We start from the raw sequence: 24,640 nt of genomic DNA on the forward strand, positions 1-24,640 counted from the left end.
ACTCTCTACTTCAGTTTATTACAAACCCGCTGATTCACACAATTATCTCCTGTATAGCTCATTTCACGGCAAACACATTAAAAACTCTCTCCCTTTTTTACACATCGACTCTGCAGTGATGCATCTATTTCCAGAACCAAGCCCTCAAAATGTTTTTTTTAATCAACGGAGGATACCCTAGCAGTGTTATCGACAGGGCCCTTGCCTGAGCCAAAAACAACCCTTGGACCAGCAACTTGAGCAGGAACTCCCCCCGTAACAACTGCATTCCTTTGTTGCTTCCCTACCACACCAACACACTTTCTATCCCCAGGACTATTAATGACAACTTTTCCATCCTAAAGGATAATCCCTCCATTGGGGCCCTCTTTTCTGACCGCCCCATCATCTCATATCGCTGACCACCTAATCTGCGTAACCTTCTTGTTCACAGCTCCCTTGACCACCCTCAGCAACCACCCACACCAGGCACTTTCCCCTGCAACAGAGCTTGCTGTATCACATGCAAGTACATATCTCACACCACACTCATTCAAGGAACCTCGGGACAATTCTGGATCACACAAATGACATACTGTAGTATACCTCCAGCAACCTTATTTACTGTATCTCTTGCAGTTAATGCCCAACCACCTACATTGGGGAAACAGGAAGGAGACCAGAAGACCGCTTCAGAGAACATGTTAGGGCTGTGAAGATTAAAGATTTCTCCAAGCCAATTGGTTCTCATTTCACCTCTGAAGGCCATGAACACACTAATCTCTCTGTCTGTGTTCCCAAAGATGGTTTTCCCATCTCCTACATCAGAAAGACTACAGAAACTAAATTTATCCTGCAGCTAGGATCACACCTTTCCCCTTCTCTCAACGACAGGCTAATTTTCTTCTAAATTCTCTCTATGCATTGTAGGTTTCATTTCACACCTCTCTTCACCTATCCTGACTTCACACTACCTGATTGGCTACTCTGTCTGTCCCCTGCTCCCGCCTCCCGCTCCTCCTCTCTCCTTTTTCTCAGCTTTTGTTCTCCTGCTACATTACCTTTGCTTACTGCCCTGTCTTTCTGAAGAAAGCTCCACGGCCAAAATGTTGTTTTCTTTCTTCTCTTTCCAGCACAGAATAAACCTATCACTTGTTCCTCTGCAGCCTATGCATGCTGACGCAGCTACCCACCTGAATTAATTAATATATATATAATATATAATTTAATTTCAGAGCTGATAATAATTCATTAATTATAAAAAGCACAAGGGGACAACCTCATATTACAGTATACTGTATAAATTGCATCTTTAGATCTCAGGAGCTGATTTACAGTATAATATACAAGAATTCTAGTATAGAATATAACAGGATTTGTCATATTTAACAATGTTTTTCTGTGCAGTGTATGGGGTATAGAAGTGAACAGATGTGCTGACTGTGTTAAAATCTACATGTAAAAGCCTATTTTCAGAAATATGGTTGCAAAGAATATAGGCCTACATATTTTGTAAAACAGTGGTTTATTTTGTCCTTACACGTGCTACAGATAGACATAACTGCAGATATCACTAGTCAGACATTTCCCATTGCCTGGACTGAACCTGGAGCTGGGATCTGAGGCTGAGCATGTATGTACTGGCAGGCTGTGACTTCAGAACCTGGACACGCAGGTACACGCACGCAACGTCGGTTACTTCACTTAGATAACCATGACAACAGACCAAGGAGGGCATGTTAATTGTCCTGGACTTCGCAGAAACTTCTCATGATATATTATGATTATTGTACAATTGTATCATTGCTTGGAGCCTGGTCCTGGGATCCCCACAGGTGTTTCTCCCAACAAGCTTTTTTTTTCCTCTCCCCCATGCCCACATACAGTAGTCAACTCCTGTATTGTATTGTTAACTGCTATAGTATGTAATTCTGTGCAGTGCTCTGTCATAAACTTTAAAATGGCAATAGAGAAAATAAAAGACTTTCAATCAAGATAACCCTGTGACCTTAACTTGAGGAGTTGACAAGATTGTTTGATTATTAATCCCACTGTATTTCTTCTTACATTCAGCACCTGCACTACCATTTGGCATACAGTATGTTTAGAATGGATACAAAATGAAATATGATACAAGTTGATGCTGCTTATGTTTGCCCCTAGCTACACAAAATGAAACATGCCAGACTTTTTTCTAAATAGACGTCACTAAGTCCTAAGTAATGCACTCAAGTATGGGGATTTTTTTTCTTCATATCCCCAAAACTACAATGATTCAGATGTATTGCACCCCAAATATCTTGATAATGTTAGTTCTGTGAAATGTATATTTGAGACTTATAATAGGAACCCCCCTGTATTAGCTAGGGACATCCGTGCAGATTCCCGAGTGGTTAAACCCATAAAGTCAGAGTATAGGCTGAGCTTTATGATCTAGAAGTTGCTAGCTCTAGGCCTGATTCATGTCTCTAATAGACTAAGAACCACCACAGTAGAGCTGGAAAAAATTGTCCAGATCTCTTGACTTTCTGTGTAACAGTATCATGTGAATTACCACGCCCGTGAAGCCTTGCAGTGATACCAGTGAGAGATGTGTTAATTCTGCAGTTAGCACTGATTGTTCTGTCGAGTCCTGTGGAGACTGCAACACGTTAAATGATAAATGGCTTTGTAGTTAAGTGTGTTGGAAGACCATGTCATGTCCATGTGTCTTGTTCCACCTGACTGGTACAGGAGTAGTCGGCAAAGAGATAAGTCTTAATAATTGGTGATTTCAAATAAAATAAATACATGTTTACATCCTCTTCACAGGCTTTCTACATCCATTCTTTCAAAATAAAATAATTACACCTTTGTGTACTGATATACTGGTACACATTCCTCTTTATATTCTTTCCACTAGTATGGTGCACTGCTGGGATCTAACCAATGTCACCTCTACTTTGAAACTTTCTAAAGATCCAGATCCACTTCTAACTATTTTCAATGAGGCACATACTGTGACAGATTGTACCTCAGGCAACCCAGAACTGAATGCTTTGTTGTGTGAGATTTCTCATGTGCAGGTTTGAACTTTACATCAGTATTCCTATATTGTATAAACACATGGAAGCAATGTCAGTGTTTTGGTTTTGCCAACTGTAAAGTACAGATACCTTATAAAATGCACGGATTTTGTAGTAATGTCTTAAATATTAAAAACAGGGGTTGAAAAAATGTATTAAGGAAAGACTTTTAGACTTTTAACACAAATGACAAACAGACTTTCAAAGGTGATTTTTAAGAAGTTAATAACAGAACCTCAATTTTTCAGGGAAATGATGAAGCACACATAGGGAAAGTTTTTTTTTTTTCCAGAGCAAAGGTTACAGTTTAAGTTGAAAACCACAACTAAAAAACTGTTATCTCTTCTGACCATTCCAGGAAAGACATAGAACTATACAGTACATCCCCACATGTAAGTAAAACTGTTCACCAGTAAGTATGATGTCCACATACAGTACTATATATACTGTATACTGTATATTTATTTTGCCTCTTTACATAAAACTGAGCACCAATAGCTCTCGATTTTCCAGGAGCTGTGTGTGTTGCAAGACAAAGGTGCCATATTAATATTGCTGAATGAGAGCTACCATCTTGGAATATATGAAAAAAATTACTTTAACAGTTACAACCACACACATTGGTACAAAAAGAATTTTCTCTTACATAATGTGTACAAATATTGGACACTTTGGCTTTAAAGATGAATTTTAAAAAGCAATTCATCTTAAATAAATGGACCTACTGCATAATGCATGTACTATATACACATACTGTATAAAAATGTATATTTGGAGCTATAGAAAATAGCTTACTCAATGAGACACACTGTTAATAAACATTATGTTATTACAATATCTTGGAATATTTCACATTTAAAATATAAAATGTTTTTTTTTTATCAAAAGCAACAGCAGACAACAAGAGCTCAGTTAAGATGGAGACTTTACTGCACTGATGAAAACTGATTGTAGTAAAACCACTAATGCGGAATGCTTAGACCACTAGAATATACAAGAATATAAGTAAACAAAAAGGATAAGGATTATAATAATTACTTTGTATGATATATAGAATATATCACAGCCTCACAAATAGCCTGTTTTGTGTCTTATTTCAAGGTGTTCAAATTGGTTACGTTTGGTAAAAAAAAAACAAGTTGAACTCTCATAAAAAGTCAAAAAAATTACCTCAGGCTATTCTGTTTTATATGTGTACACTAAGAGACTTACTGCAACCACTGTACAGATTTTTTTTTTTGCAACACAGCTTTATGCTTTTTTATAAATATGAAGGTATTACAAATAATACAATTTTAAAGATATCCTGCCTTCAAAATTCTACCAGACAAATGAAAGCAAGGGAATCGCACTGTGCTGCAATGGTATTCTCACGCACAAAAATCAGATTAAACAAAAAAATAAAATAAATCAATGGCAGAAGTGTCCGGAAATAATAGTAGGAAATAATAACATAAAACAATAAGGTACCTTTAGCTTGGATCCATGAGGGATAGGTGAAGATCCGTCTTCCTTAGGGGGGATGTAGAGGTCCCACTTCCCATATTCACGCTGGGTGTAAGGGTGTGAGAAATTATTCCAGCCATCTGAAAATAAAGAGTGCAAATTATATTAGAATTCATACTGCGTTTATTTTGATTTCAGTATTTTCTCAGGTAAGCCAAGTGAGAAGAAATTCTCATTAACAACCTGGAGACCTATTGTTACATTTACTGGAGCAATCTGAAGGAAGTGCCAACAACAGCAGCACCCCATGGTCTAATTCAGAGTCCGGATCCCTCACTCCATGCTGCTGCCATTTTTTCTGCTCTTTGTTGTTGAGGTTTTTAAGGAATGTCCGGTCAAGAGATATTTCTGGTTACCAGCAAAAGTCAAAGAGGCTGACATGTAAAAATGGCACATGGTACGTACGTAGTTGGGAAGAAAAAAATATTAAAACAGGTGAGATGTGATCGTTGGGCTCTGTACACAACTGGTATGCTTTTTTGATGGGAACTGCTGTATGAAGGTACAATATCTCTCTTACCTCATATTCCTGCAGTAATTTTTTTTAAGCTGGTGTCACAATCATGACAGTATGTATTCCTTTTGCAGCTTCATTACCATTGAATTGAAAAGATCATCATGACTTTTCCCACCAAATACTCATATTTCAATGTCTCACCTTTCACTGGTTTAGTCAGATGATTACACTCTATGCACTGTCTCTTGCTTTCTTGTTCATTGTGGTAGACTCAAGTTTCATGACATATCCACAATGTATGCTAATGAACAAGCAAAGGCTAATTCCCTGCTGAAAAGCGGAGAGAAGTTACATTTTCTAGACAGCAACACCAGATGTTTGTATTTGGATAGTGCTTGGTTTTTGGTTTTGCTTGCATTTGCTTGGATTTGGTTTAACATTTAATGTGTTCAGAATACATCTCCGATTGTGCAGTGATTCATAGAACTATACAGGAGTATTGGTTTTGAAATTCTCATCCTGGGCACCACCTACTGGTGCACAAACACTACAGTACAGCAGCATCCCGATTTTCCTTAGACGTCTCTTATCCTTTGCTATTTATCTGAAGAAATCAGACTACAAAAGGGGATACACCATACTTTCCTTAGTTTCAATAAACACTTCTTTTTCCACCAATTTGAAATGGTGTTAAATATGACTGCTTTCAATATGTCTTACTGAGATGACTTGCAAGGTCTACCTAATTATTGAGAATGTTGCAGCCAGTAATGACCCACACTACTATTTACACCTTTACTCTGGTTATACTGTATACTGTATATAACCTGTCAGTAAGTCTTTCAAATATACTTGCTTGACTTTGTTTGTTACTGGTTTACTGTTTCACATTAACCATGTTGCGTATACTGACTGAAAGTGGAAAAATTCTATTGAAATAAAAAAGCTGCCTTTATGTACATTGACTGTAGTCACTTATTACTTTCTCAAAGTGATGTAGTTGTAAAACATGCAAATATGTATGCAGTACATTAATTTTCCTAAGGTACCAAAATGCCACAAGAATTTAATAAAAACTTAAACCATCTTTTTGCTCAACCATAAAAAAACGTTTATTCATTTTCCCGTATCTATTATTTACATGCCTTTAACTAATACAAATAAGATTGCACATCTGCTTAACCCCTTACACCATCTGTCTAGAGGTACAATTTTCTTGGTTACCATGGATTAGGCTTTTAGATTATCAAATCATCTATTACAAATCCTTCCCCATTAATGCGATGCTTCTTCCCTGCTAAGGTATACAAACTATTGTACATGCAATTTAAAATCTCAATAATCTATTTGCTGCAGGCATGAGACAGCAGGAATTGGTTAGCTCAGCAAGATATACAGTACTGTACATAAAATATAAAAAAAACAACTAAACTCTGCTTAATTTTAGTAACTCTTAAGCAAAGCTCAGTTTACTACGATGGGTCATGGGTAGCATACACAGCAGGTCTTTTGTGTATTTTCATAAAGAATAATATGATCTTTGATACATGAGGGAATTAACTAAAAGTTTTCACTAAAATATTGTATTATATCTTGTTAACAACTGTATGGATCTTTTTACTTATATTTTACTAAATCCGTCCCAGGATGTCTAGTCTCAAAAGATAACATAGCCACATACTGTAGCATAGCTGGTATAGTTCTCGGGGAAATGACCAGTGACTTCTCCTGGAACAAATGGTCTATTCAGCAGAGGGGGCTGCTTGTCACACAAGTTGGCAGTAAAGAAAATATATGTACTGGTCAGCTTTCTAGAATGACCATATACTGTATAGCCACAATGCAAGCAGAGAGTCATGTGGGAGTGTATCTTGTATCATTTGTTTCACTGTATAAAAGAGCACTGTAAGCATTGTCTTTTAAGTCTTGTGCCCAAAAGCAAGACTTCCCTATGCATATGAAATCAAGACGACTTCCAACACCCAAACTATCAGCTGATGCCCTTTGTTTGGCACAACATACACAAAAAATAAAACTGCATTTATTTAAAAGTCTTTGCCAGTAAACTGATCTGAAAGCTACACTACTGTCTCAGCTTCATGGGCTTTTTTAGCATATTCATGCCATACTGCATACAAGCCACTCTTTCTCCATTGTCATCTGCACAGCTACTATTAACAACACAGTCTATGAATGTTAACTCATAATCAGATTAATTTTGTATAACATCAGTTATCAGGGAATGATGATACCACAACTGATTGCATTATCATTATTGTATTTCTATTTACGATTTTGTAGCTTTTATCCACAACAATCTATAGAGATGTGGAGGTTAAGATACAGCAGCAGAGTCACTTACAGCAGTACCTTCTTTGTAGATACATACGGTACAGTATATCAAAGTCTTTAATATTTTTTTTAATATAACCTGATAGGGAATAATAATATGGAATCAGATAACTAAAGAAATTTTGGCAGCTAAAAATATCACTTGTGGATATTTTGGACGTTCATTCTATCAACTTTTGTATTCTTATAGTTGTAATGGACAATGATTCTCTAATAGACTGTAAGGTAGCGCATTGCACCCAAGTGGCAAAATAGATTAAGACAGAAATAGTTTATTATTATAGCTTATTGTGAATGCAATGTGCCTCCTTCAGGTTTACACGCACATTTAAAAAAAAACTGGATTTTTTCTTAATGCAGATTTTAGCAACGAGTAATCAGGAAACAATTTAACTTTAAATTTTAATAATGATACATAAATAATTCACACATACCGCACGGTAGTGGCTTTAAAACCATATGGTATCATACTGAATATACAGTATATGTATACAGTATAGTATACAATCACACTGCAGTTCATTGACCTGTATGCTACTTTCGTGGATATGACTTCATGTGATTTGCATATGTGGAACATCGGGAAACGAGATCCAGTGGGGTTTTGTTTTGATTATACTATGAATTAGTCCCTGAGGCCTATTATCCAAGATTTCAAAATTATAAAAAAATCAAACCTTTGTTCAATTTGAATGAGAGAATGGGGTACCTTTTGTAATTTTGCTTGAAGAATTTAAAATCCGTCTGCCTGATGTTGCTTTCATTTCACTGAGCAGAAAGTCACCTTGCTCTTACAAGCTACTGTGTTAGTCACCACTTTGACTGAATTTGTTTCACCTTTATTACCTTTCTCCAACCGGGAGGGGTTTTAGGCTGAAGTTATTGTATTCCTTCCTCAATTTAACATCTGATAAAACAAGCCAAGGTGTATGTGCGCACCAAGAAAACAAATTCCAGCTCCAAAAAATGGATCAAAGATCCTGGATCAGCCCCCAATTATGTCATTTTATGTTATATTATCTCCATTAGTTACACCTAGGGGAAAGTCAGTAATGCTACTCTTCCACAGCTCAAAACTCTTTCTAAACATTTTCATCAAACCTGGGCCTACAATGAAAAACACAAAAGATGTCCAGTGAAGAGAAATGGACAGATCTAGATCAATAATTTGACATATATGGATGTTGAAGATGGTATAAAGAAAGAAATAACTGATTTAGGTTTGGTCTTCATGTTGATATAGTGGGATCGACAAACATTAAAACAAGATTATTGTATTGTTTTTCACATACATTCTTAAATCTTACTTTGCTTTCATTTAACTTTACTCGTTAAGATGTTAATAATCTTGATCCTCCTTTGTGTAACTGTGCAGATTAAAAAACACATAAATTTTACTTGTATGCACTGTGACCTATTGGATTACAAAATACTTTTATTGATAATAACCACTTCATATATTTTTCTCTGCTTTAATTGTGCTGTTTCCTAACCGTGAAAACTGATTTCATGAACTAGCATTTTACTCTAAAACCGAATACTTAAACAGAAAAATATAGTCCACATATTTTCAATGAAAATTATAGCCTATTATATTGTACTAACTCACATTTGCTGATATACAGTATTAGATACTCAGAAACCCCTCAAAAAAGAGCTTACAAACTCTAGTCATAGTCAAGATATCCTCTCCAACACGTACAATCTTATAATAATTTTGCAAGTATACTGTAAATACAATTTGAACAACACAATACATACTATCTGTAATGTCTTAAATATCGTGATACACTGCAATTTAAGAGTGTAAACAAACCCCTAAAAGAATTAGTTTTCAAATTACTTACAATTACCTATTTTTAAGTTATATTGTCTTTTGTTAGAATGTACAATGATAAAATGAAAGTAAAGATAAAAAATAACTAAGACTTGATTTTCTTTTTTATCAATGCCATGGTACTTCAGATGAAGCAGTTCTTAATGTTTCTTGGAGGAAAACAGTAAGAAACAGGAGGTGTCACCTGTAATGTAATTAAAAGTAAAATGAAATGGGCTCTATATTCAATCCTTTCTCCATTAGCATTTTTTTTTTGTTGTTCTCAGAAGGCTACTATAAAGCTCCACAAAAGCTTCCGGATGAACAATAAATTAATCACACAAACCAAAAAAAATACACTGAATAAACTATGACATTGTTCTGTATTATAATTCCTTCAGAAAAAGTGATGGTTATAGCAATTTTATGCTAAGCCCTTTACAGAGAAAATGATATATATATATAGGAACATTAATTTTGTGGGATTTAGAAACACCAGTATTTTTGGTTGTACTCTTTATGTTTGAAAATAAATTATGGGGAGTGTTGGAGTGTGCAGTTTTCCCTTGTTGACCAATTTGTACCATATGTAGCCTATTACTAATGAGTAAGAAACAATAAAAGAAAGAATGTTCCAGCAGTCAAAGTAATAGTAAGAAGAAAGCAAAATAAATTTCCTATTGTACAGACCTGGGCTAGTGACTACACAACCTATTAAGACTGACTTTCACACACACAAAAGTATTATACTGAATCTATATTCTGTCTCTGCTATTGTTAATGAAAAGCAGAATTCTGCTGCTATCTAACACTGTAGTCTTAGAGTTATTCATTAGTTTGCATTGTCCTTAGTAGGAAATGGAGTTGGCAACAGGTTAAAAGCTTCTTTTCCCTTTGTAGAGCAAAGTGGATGGCAAGATCTTATCTTGGATATTTTTTCAGCTTATATATAGAGAAATACAGACCTTGGCCAATATATTATGCAGCTAGGCTGTCTGAACATATAACTTGACTGCTATGCTCTTCAAGATTTGCTTTAAAATTGAAATCAAATAACGTGACCCATGTCAAAATAAAATCTTACACTAAATTGAAGTGAGACTCCTTCAGCAGATGCTACAGGTTTCAGTCACACAATTTAAAAAGAAAGAAATAAAAGTCTCTGTGACAACAGTTAGTAAGGGTATTAAAATTCACCCAAGCACTTGTGTCGGGTAAACATTGTTATTTCCCCTAAATTCTGATTTGACTTTTCACCCTGAATATGGTATCGGAGTACACGCCATCTCACTGAGGCTTTCCTATATGCTGTTACTTTCCTGTATGCTGGTATCCAAGACAGCAGTTCTTCCACACCTGTCTGTGATTCCAGTATAAAACCATGCTGTTTGTCTTGTGTTGTCCAGTAATTTACAAAGTCGGTCACTGCAACAACTCCTTGACAAATTCTGCATCCACTAAAATTACTGGATATTCCAAGATAAGGTCACACCTGTCATTTGCAAAACTCCTGACTGCAGCTCTACACAATCAGTTTCCTACAGCATTGATTTGAAACATGTAAAATACTGTATGACGCATACTGTAGCTAAACTTAAAAAAAGATTTCCATCAATTTTACTGAATACTTTAATTTAATTAAAAATAAATTATTTGGTGCAGCCAAAGCTAAGATTAACCATGGTATACTTACTGTACATCTTGCATTATTAATAAATTATCTTTAGCTTAAATAATAATAATAATAACAATAATAATAATAATAATAATAATAATAATAATAATAGCTTACACTTATATAGCGCTTTTCTGGACACTCCACTCAAAGCACTTTTTACAGGTAATGGGGACTCCCCTCCACCACCACCAATGTGCAGCATCCACCTGGATGATGCAACGGCAGCCATAGTGCTCCAGAACGCTCACCACACATCAGCTATCAGTGGGGAGGAGAGCAGAGTAATGAAGCCAATTCATAGATGGGGATTATTTACCTTGATTGGTAAGGGCCAATTGAATTTGGCCAGGACGCAGGGGTTACACCCCTACTCTTTTCAAGAAACGCTCTGGGATTTTTAATGACCACAGAGAGTCAGGACCTCGGTTTTACGTCTCATCCGAAGGACGGCACCTGTTTACAGTATAGTGTGCCCGTCACTATACTGGGGCATTAGGACCCACATGGACTACAGGGTGAGTGCACTCTGCTGGCCCCACTAACACCTCTTTTAGCAGCAACCTTAGTTTTTCCCAGGAGGTCTCTCATCCAGGTACTGACCAGTCTCACACCTGCTTAGCTTCAGTGGGTTGCCAGTTGTGAGTTGCAGAGTGATATGGCTGCTGGCGATAATACATACAGGTATCTTTATTTCATTCTCTCCAAATAGCATTTTAAGGCTTAACAAATCCGAAATATGCAGGTCCAAATAAAATAACACAATTTTATTTTTGTGCCTTTCAAGAAATGCAAAGTGCTATATGATAGTACATGTGCAGAAAAAGAAAAACAAAGAAACCTTAAGCAATATGACCCTGTAAAATGAAGAATTAAACTAAATGATACATTTAAGATTTTAGCAAAGAGATAGAACTTTAAACAATACTTAAAAACATTGAGAGACACAGTGTCTCTCAGGGATTGGGCAGTAAATTCCACATTTGTGGTGCTGCAAATAATAAGCCTATTATTCTTTAGAGTTTTATCTTTGAGAGAATAAAGAGGCCTAGATCTGCAGATCATTGATTAAGCATTGGATTACTATACTCATGCAATGCAAGTGTTACATGACATGACAACCGGACACAGTCACACACAGAGTCAAACAGTTCTTGATGATGTGAGAACTTGATCAGGCCAGCTGTCAGATCCACCTGGCTCCACTAAATGGGTAATTACCTCATCAGCTCCAGGATATTTAAACCCAGACCTGTCCACAGTTAAAGGCTCTGATATTGAGCTTTCTACTGGTTTAGAGAAGTGCTCCTTCACACAAGCCAGTCATGGTGACTGGAAATCAACCACCCAATCCAGATCTCAAGACGTAACCTGACAACCAACCGGATCCACCGCCTGTCTCCTAGTTGCTACAACTAAATAGCAACTTACCAGATCCATGGGGCTGTGCAGCTTCCCTGTTCAGTCCTGCCTGGCTGCACAGTGCATTCCCTATTCTGTCTGCCTGCCAGTCCATCCCTTGCTCTTGCATCTCAACTTGCCTTTTGCAGGACCTAGCAATTGGATTTCGTAGCCTATCACATAGGTATGGCACTCTCCAGCTCAGCTCCACATCATTATAATACGTTCTGAAGAGAATAAGGAGGTAGACCACTCAATATCTTATACTTGAGCAAGAGAACCTTAATTAACCTTAAAGTCCACTCTAAATTTCACTGGGAGCCAATGCAAAGGATGGGATTTATATGCTGATGTAGAGTCATTTTAGAATATGAGTTGCTGTATTCTGGTCCCATGGATACATATCCCATAAATATGCTTCAGCATAAGTAAGGTATTACAGTAGTCTAATCCTGATTAAATAAAGGGACATATCAATATTTCAACAACAGAAAGGCAGAGAAAGCATCTTAAATGTGCAACATTGCACTTTTGGAAGAACAGTGTCCTTTTGATGTTCCTAACACAAACACTTCAAATAACAAGTCAAGGTCAAGAATAAAACAGATGTTTCAAATTTACATCAATGGTTTGATTTTGGCACCATTATTAGCAACAGTGAAATCCTAATAACAGACAATTGTAAGCGCAGAAGCTGCAGTAGTATTATCAGACTGAACTACATTCATTGATGTTTTTGTGATCTTCCTTACTAAACCTGCAGAATTCACCTAATTCAGTTTATGTGTGGTCATAATCCATTTACAAAATGGAAAGACAATCAGGTCCAGTAAGGCAGCTTGGTAATCAGAAATGTCCAAATAAAACCACTAGAAATGAGTTATGTGTTGTGAAGCTTACACTGTGAGCTAAGATGAAACAACCCAAAGTAGCTATTTATATAAACATACAGTATTAATAAATATTTTGAGTGAAGAATGGGCTCAATGTCCTGAGGTAAAGTATCTGTTTACGTAACAAAAGCAAAGGGAAGTGTGATTAGCAATAATCACATAAAAAAACAAGCACTGCATACAGATCAATATGCTTTTTTCAGCATGGATTTTATTAACTGTTTCCATGTATTATTAAAAGAGCATTGGAAATGAATAGGGAATACAATCACTGCTCAATTCTCTGAAGTCTTGAAGATTTAAACTAACTGCTGAACAAAGAAAGCAAGTTTTTGGCAAAAAAAAAATAGGATGCTGTATCTAACTTTGACTGCCCAACTATTCATCTCATGTAACAGGGTACAAAGACCACTTCTTAGTAAATAATAAAACTGAGATGATATCAGTTCAGGTACTAGAAAAGTATGATAAATACAGAAAGAGCAGAATGCCTTACCATGTACCTTAAGGGGCTTAATTTTAAAATCACAATGATAATGTCTTTGTATTTTGCAGGCCCTGTTTAAAAGATTTAAACACATGTAATAATCCTATACATCGTATACATATGTTTACATATGCATACCTATAATCGTATACATCGTAATTCTTGGAGGTTGGAATTTTAAGAAAAAGGTTTGTGAACATTTGGCTATGCAGCAGCACTGGCACAGCAAAATGTAAGAAATATTTAAAAATTCAAATTAGTTTGGAAATAGGTGGGAAAGAGTTAATCGAGTAAACCTAGGTATGTAATTTCCCTATTCAAGGTACAAAGGCTCACCGGGCCAGAGCTCATCTTGGTTTCCATGGCGTTAAGAGAACAAAGAGCACGTGATTTCCACCCTAGTTGGGATGATTATTCCATTGCAGAGCCTGGTCTCCTTTCACACAACAGGGTGAACGGGAGCAATTCAGGTAAACTAACTTGTTCAAGGTACAACAGCAGTGCCTGCAGAAGGGACATGAACTCACAACCTAACAGTCAGGAGTTCAAATACTTACCCACTATACCAAGCTGCCCCTTCAGCCTAGGTAAATAGAGAAAATTAACCTGATATAGAAAATATTAAAAACATCTATTCAGATAAGGTATTCAAAGAAATTTTATGCAATTCAAGAGGAAAATATCATCAGTCACCAAAACAATAAAAACTACTTTCTAATTGTGTTAATGAGTTAATGTGCATGTCTAAATTAATTAACTGTTTTGTACTTTTTAATTAAAGCCAATCAGAAAATCTCGTACCCATAGTTTATTACAACTGAAACATTTGACTTGCTGTGAAAAGATAAACAGTGCTTTTTATAATAAAATGCATTTCACAAGACCTTTTCTTCGGTGCCACATCCTCATCTGAGATGCACTGGTGGCAGGAGGGGGGCTAGAATATGAATAATAATTCTATACACTCAAGAGCCAGAGATGTTCAGCTTATACATTCTAATGAGGCTGTTCACGATCCTATAATGTGGAACACATGCTGAAGAACATGCCCTCATCTCAAACAAAGAGATGCAAGTGAGGAAGCTTTTCAAACCATCCATCTCTAAGAGGTCTGGAGACATTAGAATCTCATAACAAATACTTCATAACAAATATCATTCAACATGAAAGCAGCATTTTCAAAGGCCAATTTGTTTAAACTATTTAGACCCCTCCTCCTCCCTTCTAGCTTCATGTCAGTACTGACACACAAGCAACCACAGAGTCTACCGAAGGTTTATCCTTTGGTTTAGAGAGATGAAAGGCATATTTTTTGCATTGCAATTTACTTGAGGTCATCTTGTGTTTTTTCTTCTGTGCAGCCTTTGATCTACATTGTGGGGAAAGACAAACCACATAGCAGTACAGTTGTCACCAAATCTAAGTTCCTGCGCTGTTAACCAACAGCTCCCTATTTACTAATAATTTACTAATAATTATAATGTGAAAAACCATTAACGGCACCCATCATGTTCAGAGCAGACCCAGCAGATTTATTCTTATATTGTACAAATTTCTGAACACATTACCTCTGGATTCAAGCCACTGTAAAGGTTATCTACAACTTTTACACCGATTCTAAGGTACTATAGTTGCAATAACATTTTGAAAAATATCTTGGTTGGGGCTACTCTACCATTCCTATCTTTCTGAAAACACTGTTTATACAGAGAAAAAGATTGTCTGAGCTACTGAGGAAATATCTTTATTGTTATCAATTCTCAACATTCACAGCATCAGAAAATTACTCAATTGTAATTGTACCTACTGTATCATATTTGCTTAAATTCCTCCTGTGCAGATTTTGGATGTGGCTGAGACACACAGGCTAATTTATAGGAAAATGCGGTCTCATACATATTTCCAGGCAGAACCTTTTTAAAAATGAATTCGTTAAAATGATTTATTACCAATTTCTTGGTATAGAAGTACTAGTGCTAATTTCAGTTAATATTCCAAACCTTGTATATACAGTATACACACACTTGATGTGTATGAGATGTGAAACCTAGGTCCTGCTGTGAGCCTGCAGTGGCTATACCCTCCTAATTTCTCTAGGTTGCCTTGGATAAGAGCTAGAGAGTTACAGTGCAATAACAAATGTCAATAATGATAATGTAATCAGTTTCGTAGCAGGATCTCCTAGTGCCAACTGTCACCGGCACAAAGTTAACCTAGGGATGGGTTAACAACAGCAGTACAGATTGCAATAAAGAAAAGCAGAAAATGCATCAACTGTAGTCTTGCAACAAAACTGTAACGTGTTGCAACAAAACTGAGATAGTAGTGTAAACCTTCAGATAAGTTAGCTGGTGAAACATTTTAATACCCATCAATTTTTTAGCCACTTGGTCCAATTCAGGGTTGTGGGGGTGCCAGAGCCTATCCCAGCAAGCGACGGTGCAAGGCAGTCTTTTTTGGTTTTTAACAAAATACACACTCATGCAAAGTCATGCAATCTCTACTATATTACAACAGGTCTTAAAAAGAGTGAATGTCCTTTGTCAATCAGAGCACGTGGATGCTAGGGCTGGATATGCACAATGAGAGAGTCCCTCCAAACCCTACCACTTGCTGTTGTTCATCCCTTTTCCCTGTCCCGGCTCTGAAACTGCAGTTGTCTAGTCCTCCACAGGAGCTCAAAGGAACAGGGCTTTTCTCCTTAGTCTCTGCACAGGGCCCACAGTCCCTTCCAGCGCTCCTGTGCAGTATACTGTACATCACAAAAACACACACTCAAACAATGGCCAATTTTCCCAGAAGCCAATTCAGCTACCAGTATGTCTTTGGGCTGTGGGAGGAAACCAGAGCACCTGAAGGAAAACCACATGAACATGGGGACAACATACAAACTCCATAGAGATAGGACCCCAGGAACTGAACGCAGAACCCCAGTGCTGCAACGCAGCCATGCTAACTACGGTGCCACTGTGTCGTCTATATTTTTAACATATGTACTTTTGTTTTGTATATAAAAACCATATTGTGCTTTAACAACACTCAGAATTCCAGAGTAAATCCAGTATAAACCTGTAACCCATGACCTGCCATAATAAACTGCAATTTGCTCGTGTGTTGTTAAAATTAAGAAGATGGCAGGGTACATACTTAATGGTACCACTGTGTATTTTTAACAAGTGAATGAACTATCAGATTTTTCTGTAGAAACAGTATTCTAGCTTTTGTAACAACATTGCAAGGAATGTCGGCATGCATGTTATATGCCTATGCTTGGTTTGGTAGTTTCAGGAAGACGTACTGTACCAGTAAATACTGATCCATATATTAAGTAACATAAAATATAAATATTGTTTAATTATATAATAAACATAACTCAATATTATACCATAAAACCATCAAGCAGTATATTTAGTAGCAGCAATTAGTTTCCACATATGGTAATCATTTCTCTCTTTGGAGTGCTCTTCAGGTTCTTAAAGCAGTATTTAGCAGCAGCTTTGATAACTCAGCATACAAGCTTGCCCAACATTCAGACCACAGCTGGAGATGAGGAGTTTTCCTTTTCTCGCGCTGCAGCATTCTCATGAAACTGATTAAACTTTAAGGAGATTCATACAATACAGCCAATTTGCTCAGCCTCCTCCCAACAGACAGTGATCAAAGAATAATGACCCTGGCTATGGCTGGTTAAATTAAAAACCTCATGTTGTTCACTCTTCCTATCCATGTATGTCTTTGGGTCACAGCAGTCTTTCTTTTTTTTAATGACTGCCTCTATCTGTTTTTCACTAAATTATCTACAGTTGTTTTTTGTAAAATACATTGGAAAAGCATTGTGAAATAAAATAACCTCCTAAACTGTCAATTATTCCTGAATGATGTACTTAAAATCTATATATCTGATAGGATGCTTGCATCTAGAGTTTGCAAAATGTATTTAAATGAAACATCAAGCCTAGACACCACATTGTTACTGAATCACATTGTTCTTTTTCTGTTCAAAGAAATCCAAAACAAGACAACCCAAATTCAAGCATTTTAGATGAGAAAAAATGAGGAAGGTCAAAAGGCCACACAGTAGTATGAACAATGCTTGAATATATGCTATCGAAGATAGCTTCTACCACAACCTATCCTGTATATACAGTGTATTAGAAAAGTGTACAATATACCATAATAATATTATATGATATACATCAATGACTAAATAAGTCAAAATCCAATAACCTAAATCAATAGTTAATTAAAAAAAGCATAATAAATATTTATATGAACAACAGAAGATGCAGGATCTCAAAACATTATTAAAACGGACACAAATAGGATTGAAATATTACTTAACAGCATGTTAAATCTTAAAAAAAGAACAATTTAAGTCAACGTCAAGACAGGCTGGACAGAGATATATTAATTGGACATAATAACAACAGTTATGGGATAGACATTTTATTCCACTTAGCCAAGTGGAAAAAAATAGTATTTTTAATTGTTTTCTGGATCTTTGCAACAGTTTACAGGAAGAGTGAAACCTATTAAAGTTGTCTATCTCACCAATGTCTGGATAAATATGTCTTAATGAATTGTTGTCAAGGAGAGCTTTAAGCTCTCTGTCTCAACGTCTTCTGGTCTTCATCACAGACTTAACAGTTTTAGCATTATGCGTGGGTAGTGTCTTTCTTTAATAAAAAAGCTGTTTTTGTGTTGTTTTTAAGTTTTGCTGTTTTTTAAATATTCCTTTTTTTGGATATGCTACATTAATTATAGGCTTTACAACATGAAGCGTGCCTAGCATTTTGGTGATCAAATTATTTATAACAAACTCTTGTTTTCAAACTTTATGCAAGTGCTTTCAGAGCTTAAGTTTAAGCACTGTTAACAAATGCAGCATTATTTATTAGAAATAAAAATGGACTGCTTTTAACACACAATGTTGCATACAGTAACATTCATTTTTTATCCTAACAAATGATAAAAAAACACTTTGAAAAGAACAGAAGGTACATACTTCAAATAGAACACCAGAGCAGTAAAATATGCTTCTAGGGTTTATGAATTTAACAAAAAGCCAAGTACAGTTAGAGGACAATTCCTACTTGAGAAGCAAGTTGTTTTGTTCCATTCTGGTCTGTAGAGATTTCTTTCATATGCCTTTGCACAAAGTGATGACATCTAACAAATAAAATGTAATTGATTCTGGACAGGTAGCACTGTGAGTTTTGTTGTGCATTAGGGTACAGTTTTCATTTGGTATGTCTACTGTGGGTTTACAACACAGCACCTTTGTACCTTTTTCTGAATAATAAGGAAATTATACATGTCCAGTGTAATTAGAAATGTGCTCTGAGGAATTTATTAAAGCTGGAAACTGTGACCAAATAAACAGTGTGAGAGTTTTACAATAAAATAACAAGCCTTGAGACATGGTTATATAATTTAAAAAGCACATGCAAAAACGAAAGCAAGGTACAGAAATTGCCACTGACATCACAATAGTTTATTTTTTATTCATTAGTATTTCTCATATATCTCTTTTTCAAAAGTATATTATAGGCACAAACAGGAATAAAAAAAAATATACATGGAAGAAGGCATTCACAGTACTCATAGCAGGTACATACAGACTCAAGCAAGCTTCGATTAGTCTAGTCCTGCCATGTTTAGATAATTGTCCTAGTCATGGGTGGCTTCAACAACAACTGATAGTTATTCAACAGTGGGTGCGTCATGAAACACAAGCTAGCCACTGGAAGAAAAACTTTCTTGGTTTATTCACAAATGAAGGTTCTTACTAACTTACAGCCCAGAACATTTTCAAAGTTAGTGTGCCTTTAAGGTAATCTAACATGTGATGAGACATGCCTCAAAAATCAAATACTATACAAACTTCCAAAATTAAGAGCAGAATCAAAATCTCTTTAATTTATAAGACAAATGACTACACAAAAACTCAAAATACAAACAAGACATTTTGCACGAGGTCAAAAAGGTGGTTCTCATTTCAACTCTCTAAACATCAGAGGAGCAAATTTCACACTGAACTTCTGTTAGCAGAGTGTGTCAGCTTGTGTGCCAATCAGAAAGCACAGAGACAAGGTAAACATGAATCTGCCTTCTTTACACAGCTATTTAGTGTAGTTAATTGCAACACTTTGAATCTCTTCGTGTCTGCAAAATGACAGTAAAAAAAGTTTTGCTCCAAAATACCAAGATTCTGCTTTCCTTGAGGAGCACTGCGTGTGGTTTGAGAGTTTATTAATATTAACATTTTCAAACATTTATTACATTTAGATTGCTAATTCCTTTCCATCATCAAGCACAGAAATATGGATATTCTGAATATGGTTTTCCTTCCCAGATTATGTTCTTTGGACCTTTCAGATTTTGAGTTTTAATGAAACTGGTACAGTATATTACTGGTAGAAACAATACTGCCTGGAGCTCTAAACAACAAAATTCACATATCTGTGAACTAAAGCCCCAAAGATCAGTGCAGATAATTTGAAACAGAAGCTAGGAGTGGCGAGGGACATCTAATTAGAGAAGACTGAATAAATATAAAGTGTGAAGACATTCCAAATAACTCTGGAATAACACCATTCCACCCATCCTTCTATGCACCAAACACTTCAAGAACGGTAAACAAATCTACAAAACTATATACTGGAATTTCTTACGGTATGCGTACCTGCTTTGCAGAACAGTGTTTAAACATGTCAGTGTTTAACATAGGTTGTACATCGTGTAACAATAAACCTTTCAAACCTTTAAAAAAAACAGACCTCTAAAAAACAAAGGAAATGGAATGGTTTTGTTCTAAGTATTTGCTGTTAAAGTCAATACAGTACATCTGCCCAACTAATGACATTTAACAAATTGCATGGATGCATTAGGGACTTTCTTTAGACACGGATCCCAGTTAGAAACAACATTTAAATTTAAAGAAGATCTGAAATGGACTTTTCTTTACTCAGGTAGTCTTTAATATACAGTATATGGTATACCACATTCTGATTGTAGCAGAGAAGGCAAGGTCATATGAAGGAACTCCAGATTCAAAGACTTATTTTAAAAGTCATGTATGATATTAAAAGGCAAATCAGACTGGAATATCTTATGTTTTGCTCTCTTTATTACCTGCCAGATCAAAAGATAGCATATTGATTATGCTGCCTTAACTGTCATGTGAAAACTACACAGAATGAATTACTCAAAACTCCTTGGCAGCTGAATAAGGTAGGCAAAAAAGGTGATCTTTTACCCATCACCACACACACATTTCCAGTGTCCAAGAATTGAGGTCTGACTAAGACAAATTAGGTTGTATCTGGGTGGCATTAATATTTTTCACCAGGGAATGTACATGTACATCTTATTAAAACCCAAACTGAGATTAGAGTACAATGCAGAATGAATTTGGACACCAGAGAGTTTGATTTCTCAAGATACTTCCTTCCTCTAACTGCCTGATCTCCAATTAACTGAAATCTATTACAAATACCAAGAGCTTAGAGGTACTTATAGCATAATGCTTTTAGGCAATGAACACAGAAATAACCTGACTCAATCAACCACTAAATCGACATTATTGCCTCAAACTCGGCAGGCTCCATTGTTCTGCTTTACAATCAGTGCAATGTGCTTCAGAAAGTGCTCAATTTGATCTGAAAGGACATGCGCTACAGAGAGCTACAGCTTTATTGCAATAAATATTATTAAGCAAATAAAATACCCATTCCCTTTCCACAGACTGATTAATCTAAAATGTTATTGCACAAATTTAGAACAAAGATAATAGACAGCAATAATAATGCTTAAAAGTGTACTTATTTTCAGCCAATGTGAAAGACAGCAAAAAAAACTAGGAACTACAGTTTTAAAAGGGGCTTCACATTACAGCCAAGCACAAACAGAAATGTTTGACATTTGAGTTTGTCTGAGGTATTGCTAATGCATTTTGTATTTCAGTATTTTGGTACTGAAATACGGACTCCAGCCTACATCTAAGAGAAGTCTTAAAACCACAACAGGAAGATGCAAGATACAGAAAGAAGACGGAAATGTACTGTACCTTCTAATGATTGGGCATATGAACTAGCCATGACTCAGAAGTTGGGAAATCCACTTTCTAGTATGTTTAGGTCACCCCAAAACAATTGTACATTTGCAAAAAGAAATACCAATGCTAAGCTTTTCAAAAGAGCATAAGTAACTCCTACTGACTCTGCATACATATTAGCTACATCTCTTGTTTTTCTCTGCTGTTTACAGATATTTATCCCTAAAGCCACAATGCTTTTGCCACCTTTCACAGTAAGCGCTTGTGAAAAGGAATGACAAGGCTGATCCAGTCATAAAACCAAAGATTTCAAAAGGAAATCCCACATTAACTTCAGAACAGTTTGATTTGCAAAACCAAGGCCTTACATAACCATGAAAATAACTGATTTCTCTGTGCAAAAGGGATGCTCTACCCTTCAACCACAATCTGAACGCTCTCAAGCCTTTAAGAAAAATACAATAATAAAATTAATCCTACAGAAACCTGGTCATATTTATGGACATTTATACAATGTATACTTTGCTGTCAGTAGCACTGCATAACAAAAAGCCTCAGAGGTCTTATTGATTCGATTCTAAGCTTTAATCCCCACACTGCAATTGTGCTTTCTTATGGACTGCTTTACTTTGATCTAAACATCTTCTCCCCAAAGCTGCACATTTGATTGCATCATGAATAACTACTTCAATGGGCAAAAAAAGGAAGAAATAACACTCCAGAACTTAGTATATTTCAGCGTTACTAAATGTATATGTGTCATCTTTACATAACCACACTATACTTTTTTTGAGTCTCTGCATCTACTGTATGCTAATTATAATCAGATCTTCCTCTCCTTTCCTGATCTGATGTCTCCTGCTGCACAAACTTGCATCACTTTAAATTCTACCTTTAAAACCTGAACTCCTCTCTGTCCCTTCTTTCACCTCCTATTTCAATTCATTCCATTTCCTTTCACATGTTCCCCTCTTCATCCATGCTTCTTCTAAAAGTCCACCAACCACCCACCCACACACCTTATGAAACAAATGTTTTTGTTGGTATCACTCCTGACTGTTCTTCTGGATTTACAGAATCTGCCCTTGCCCTCACCACATATTCTTCTCTACTCCTTGTCCAGTCCCTAAGCACTGACTCAATTACAGCAACTCTCTTTTTGGATGAGCCAACCTGCTTCTGCAAAATGCCACCTTTCATTTTATATCTGCTCCATTCTCCCCACATGATCCCACTTTCATATTTTATACTGGTAAATCTGCATGAATTCCACTTCTCAGCCTGGTCAATACCCTGCTCACTCCAGATCCCTATATCCACTCTCACTTTTTGCTTTCCTCCATGGTTGGACAGTTCGTCATGCCCGCCCCTTCCCAATTCCTATGCACTCGTGCTTGTTAAAGAACTTGCTCCGCATCAGTGAGACCCCTCAACAGCACGTACTGTATAGGCAATGCAACATCTCTCTGTACGATCTCATGGTACTAAAGCTAAATGGACACCATACACTATCGCAGGTATCAATTTTCATCAATGGCCTTGTTTTCTACTCCATGAGAACTCTAGTCCCTGCTCTGGAGGCAATTTATAGCATGTGGTATGAGTCTGTGTATTTCCCTGAAAACAAATCCGCAATATCGACTTGTGTAAAAATTGCACTGCTTATTTAGAGGTCATTGAACTTGTACTCTTAGGAACTGATATTTAAAAGTTCATTAAAAATTTACAGTAGGACCTGGTCATTTATCCATGGTTTTTACCTCCTGAAAAATTCATCTTTCCATTTTCCCAAATATCTGACTTGTGCTCCAAGATTGGCACGTACCTTTTCCCACGCATTTCTTTAAAGTTGATCTTGCTTCTGTACTTCTTTGTATACAATATTTTCAGCCACTTTGACATTACATTTGTCTTTTAGGCATTAAAACTACCATAGTTTACAGCTAATTAAGGAAAACTTCATGGAATAATTAGGTGATGTGTGACAGTGATTATCTATTCATTAGATATACAGCAATTACTGCATCTATTGTATTGTGTATACAGGTACTGTACAGTGCCTTGCGAAAGTATTCGGCCCCCTTGAACTTTTCAACCTTTTGCCACATTTCAGGCTTCAAACATAAAGATATAAATTTTTTATTTTATGTGAAGAATCACCAACAAGTGGGACACAATTGTGAAGTGGAACGAAATCTATTGGATTTTTGAAACTTTTTTAACTAATAAAAAAATGAAAAGTGGGGCACTGTATATCATGCCTAGAACATAATTTTTAGCATGCATGAATTATGTTACACATGGGATATATTTTAGTCCTGTATTTCTGATATTATAATGTTATACCAATCTTTATTTAACTGTATTTCTCTAAAGGCATAATTCATGTGGCCAAATACATTTGACTATTTTATAAACATAGAGGCTGACAAAACTCAAAATAAGAGAAGGTGAAGATAATTACAACAAGAACAAAGCAGCACTATAATTAAGGCATTGGTAGTATAACAATGCATACTGACAGTATAAAAATTCACTACAATCTGTGATTTCAACTTATTATACAGTAGGTAAGGTGTGCAGTAGAAAATAACTATCATAGACAATTCTACCTTTATTCATTGCATTAAGTATAGAGTGAGATTTCTAGGTAAAGTAATCATGAGCTGATTTTAAATTTGTTTTCAAATTTATAAAGAAATCAAAAACAGTCCTATCTAATCTTGCCCTCTGGAAGGTAGAGATTGGGATTTAATCGCACTAACAGCTCATAAATATACAGCAGTACCTTCATCACAGCAACTAAACTTCCAGCCTTAGCATGGACCACTATAAATAATTTATTCTAACCTGCTGATTTTTGAAACGCAGACTCCATTATAAAGGTTAGTGACCTGAAAAGAGAAGAAAAAAAAGTTTCCTCTGCAACACACCTTTAACTGCTTTGACAGAG

General features: G+C 36.0%; 1 protein-coding gene across 1 annotated transcript in view; it reads right to left on the minus strand.

Moving 5' to 3' along the window:
* The window catches only part of gbe1a (glucan (1,4-alpha-), branching enzyme 1a), a 379,113-nt gene that overhangs the window by 305,506 nt on the left and 48,967 nt on the right, over nt 1-24,640 (minus strand). The window contains exon 3 of the mRNA XM_015341997.2: nt 4,515-4,630. Coding sequence (XP_015197483.1) covers nt 4,515-4,630 — 116 coding nt within the window. The remainder of the gene's footprint in view (nt 1-4,514; nt 4,631-24,640) is intronic.

Source organism: Lepisosteus oculatus, chromosome 5 (genome assembly GCF_040954835.1).
Source record: "Lepisosteus oculatus isolate fLepOcu1 chromosome 5, fLepOcu1.hap2, whole genome shotgun sequence".
In the NCBI taxonomy this organism is placed as follows: domain Eukaryota; kingdom Metazoa; phylum Chordata; class Actinopteri; order Semionotiformes; family Lepisosteidae; genus Lepisosteus; species Lepisosteus oculatus.